General features: G+C 43.8%; 1 protein-coding gene across 1 annotated transcript; it reads right to left on the bottom strand.

Annotated features, from left to right (window-relative positions):
• Positions 1-2,041: 2,041 nt before the first annotated feature.
• LOC121937906 (transcription factor COE3-like) lies at positions 2,042-2,972 on the bottom strand (the record flags this gene model as incomplete). Its single annotated transcript, XM_042481195.1, has 3 exons — positions 2,042-2,212; positions 2,503-2,703; positions 2,782-2,972. Coding segments are annotated over 3 exons (563 nt in total), but the record flags the coding sequence as incomplete, so codon positions are not given.
• Between the last annotated feature and the right edge of the window lie 66 nt (positions 2,973-3,038).

The raw sequence follows: 3,038 nt of genomic DNA, 5'->3' as shown, positions 1-3,038 counted from the left end.
CACACACACACACACACACACACACACACACACACACACACACACTCAGTGTTTGAGTTTTTAATTTAGTGAAACCAGGAGAGTGTAAAATGACACTTGACTTGTTCGGTCACACACACACACACACACACGTGTTGTCTATGATTTTGGCGTGTAGGAGGTGGAAGTGCGATCAGAACGTTGGGTAAAGCTGCTGCCTGTTTTCTTCTGTGACAGTCGAAGGATGCTGAAGTAAATCAGCGCTCGTTAGCACATTACAGAGTGAGTGAGCGCTGAAGAGGAGCAGAGCGACCACAAATACGAGTGAGGCCTGACCCAATTCAATAAAATCAATAAAATCAACATCTATAAATACACACATGAAGTGTAGTATATGTACTGAAAAAATATAATCAAGATAAATGTTATAAAGCTGATCCTAAGAGAGTTTTAATTTTTTTCCGTTTTATTGTTTTACAACATTTTATTTGAATAAAGGGTATAACTGTGTTTTATTGTTTTGCAATGTATTCCATTGTATTCCAATATACTTGTTTTATAGTATATTGTTCTTATAAATGTATGTTTTACAGTTTTTTATTTTATAGTATATTATTTTTAAAAATGTTTTTATTGTTCTGCAGTGTGTATATCTGCATGTTTTTACAGCGTGTTGCTGTGAAGGAAACGTGGAAGCGTCCTCAGATTGAGTTTGACTTGATTTTCTGTCGAAGCGACTGCAGCTGCAACTATTAATAACATTCAAACTATTTATTCATCTGAGATGATGGTGTGTGGCCTGTAAATGGATCAACACACACACACACACACACACACACACACGCAGTAACACACTGACTGTGGCCTTTCTGCCTCGGCGAAGGCGGAGAGCAGCATGAATATTTAACACTCGACAAACCTCTCTGTCAGAAACACTGACATCACCCTGACTGCCACACCGGGTGTGTGTTTAATGTGTGTGTGTGTGTGTGTGTGTGTGTGTGTGTGTGTGTGTGTGCGTTCTGTATGTGCGTTTTGTGTGCGTGTGTGTTTAGAGGATGTATCTGTGGGTTGTAGTGAATAAAACATGGATTGGCCTGTCACTCTCCATGCAGTACTAACAGTACTCAGGTTACCCACCCTGTGTGTGTGTGTGTGTCTGTGTGTGTCTTTGTGTTTGTGTGCGTGTGTGTGTGTGTGTGTGTGTGTGTGTGTGTGTGTGTGTGTGTGCATGTGTGCGTGTGTGTAATGTGTGTGTGTGTAATGTGTGTGTTGAGTAATGTGGTTTAAAGGAAAGCAGATGTGATGAAAGTGAAGCTGCAGTGAATCATTTAAATTTCTTTCAGTCGTTCAGCAAACAAACATTTTACTGTTCATGTTTCACTGTGACAATAAAGATTTAAACTGTTTAAATCATGTAGATCAGATCATCATCTATTCTTCTTTTAAACCAAACTGCTAAAACATATGATGATATTCTCGTCATTTCTTTACGGTTAAGGGGAACCAATGAGCTTGGAGCTGAGAGACAGACAGGAATTGGGACAGGAGGTGGGACGTTGTGGACAGCTGGACAGACGTGTTGACGGTTTGAATCTGAACATGAGCTGAATGACAGGAAGACAAATATAAACGAAAGACAGACTGATGGATGGTTGACGGTGATTAAAAAAAAAGTGAAGTAAAACACTGGGGGGCCGACAGCGAGCCCTGAGGAGCTCCAGATCTAACGCACTGAAAATACTAAAGAACAAAAAATACAGATTCTTTAAAATAAACTAAATTTTGTATTTCTAAAATAATAAAACATGCAGGAAAATTCATTTATATAAACAGTCATTGAAAAACAACAAGAAGACGCTCTGGATTTAAAGACGAGAGGAGAAGAAATGATCATGGGGAGGAGATTGCCGACAAACGGGAGGAGGAGTTGAAGGAGCTGGACAATTTATGAGGAGGAGGAAGATGAATGGGGAGGAGGAGGAGTAATAAAAATGAAGGAGGAGGAAGATAAAGGAGGAGGAGGAGGAGGTGTAATAAGATGAAGGAGGGGTGATGTCACCTTGCAGCCCATTGGCGTTGTTTCCGGAGCAGTTGGGCGGAGGAGGCGGTGAAGCCGGCGGTCGAACAACGGGAGCGAAGGCGCTCTTCTGTTTGACAGCAGCCGAGAAGGAGAAGACTCCGTGGGAGGAGTTACAGTTGGACACGGCCATGGTGGGACTGGAGGGGACAACTGGGACAGAGACAGGAGACAGATCAGAAACCAGTTCAACCGGTTCACATCATCTCACCAGGAGGCGTCTTTAACTCTGAAGTATTTCTGAACAGTTTCAGGACGTAAATAAAAACTTCTAACAATGTCATCAGGGATAGTATCAATAATAATAATTACTAATAATACTCATTGACAGCAGTATTAACAGTAGTAGTGGTAGTAGTAGTAGTATTTACCTTGATACTGCCGTAGGGAGAGTTGGCAGTAGTATGAACAGTAGTAGTAGTAGTAGTAGTAGTAGTATTTACCTTGATACTTACTGCCGTAGGGAGAGTTGGCAGATGAGCCGTTGAGGAAGCCTGGGGAAGTTGCCACTCCTAAGTTTGGCATGCCGGTGTTGCCATAGCCGTTCATGCTGTTGCTGACGGTGTTGCCGTAGTTACTCTGTTGGGGGGTGGAGCTCGGCGCGTATCCCCGCGGCGACACGCTGCTGGTGTTACGACTGTAACCTACTGGAAGAGGCGACAGGTTGAGTAAGGCTGCAGTGACCTGAACAGAACTCGTAGGACTCGTCTTACGGCTCGTACCTTGCGTCGTGTCGGACACGTTGACGGCCAGCTGCCCGCTGAAGGAGTTGACTCCCATCATGCCATGGGAGGCGGTGTTACCAAGCGACGGGATCTGGTTGTGGTTCCTGGGAACGCTGTAGAGAGCCTCAGCGATGTCGGCGGCTCGCTTCAGTATGATCTCCTGCAGACAGAAGGTCAGAGGATTCAGTCTGCACGGAGAAAAGACTTCAGACACACGGATACACACTCACACACACACACACACACACACACAC

This window comes from Plectropomus leopardus, unplaced genomic scaffold (genome assembly GCF_008729295.1).
Source record: "Plectropomus leopardus isolate mb unplaced genomic scaffold, YSFRI_Pleo_2.0 unplaced_scaffold27821, whole genome shotgun sequence".
NCBI lineage: Eukaryota > Metazoa > Chordata > Actinopteri > Perciformes > Serranidae > Plectropomus > Plectropomus leopardus.
This window is presented reverse-complemented; position numbering and strand designations above follow the sequence as displayed.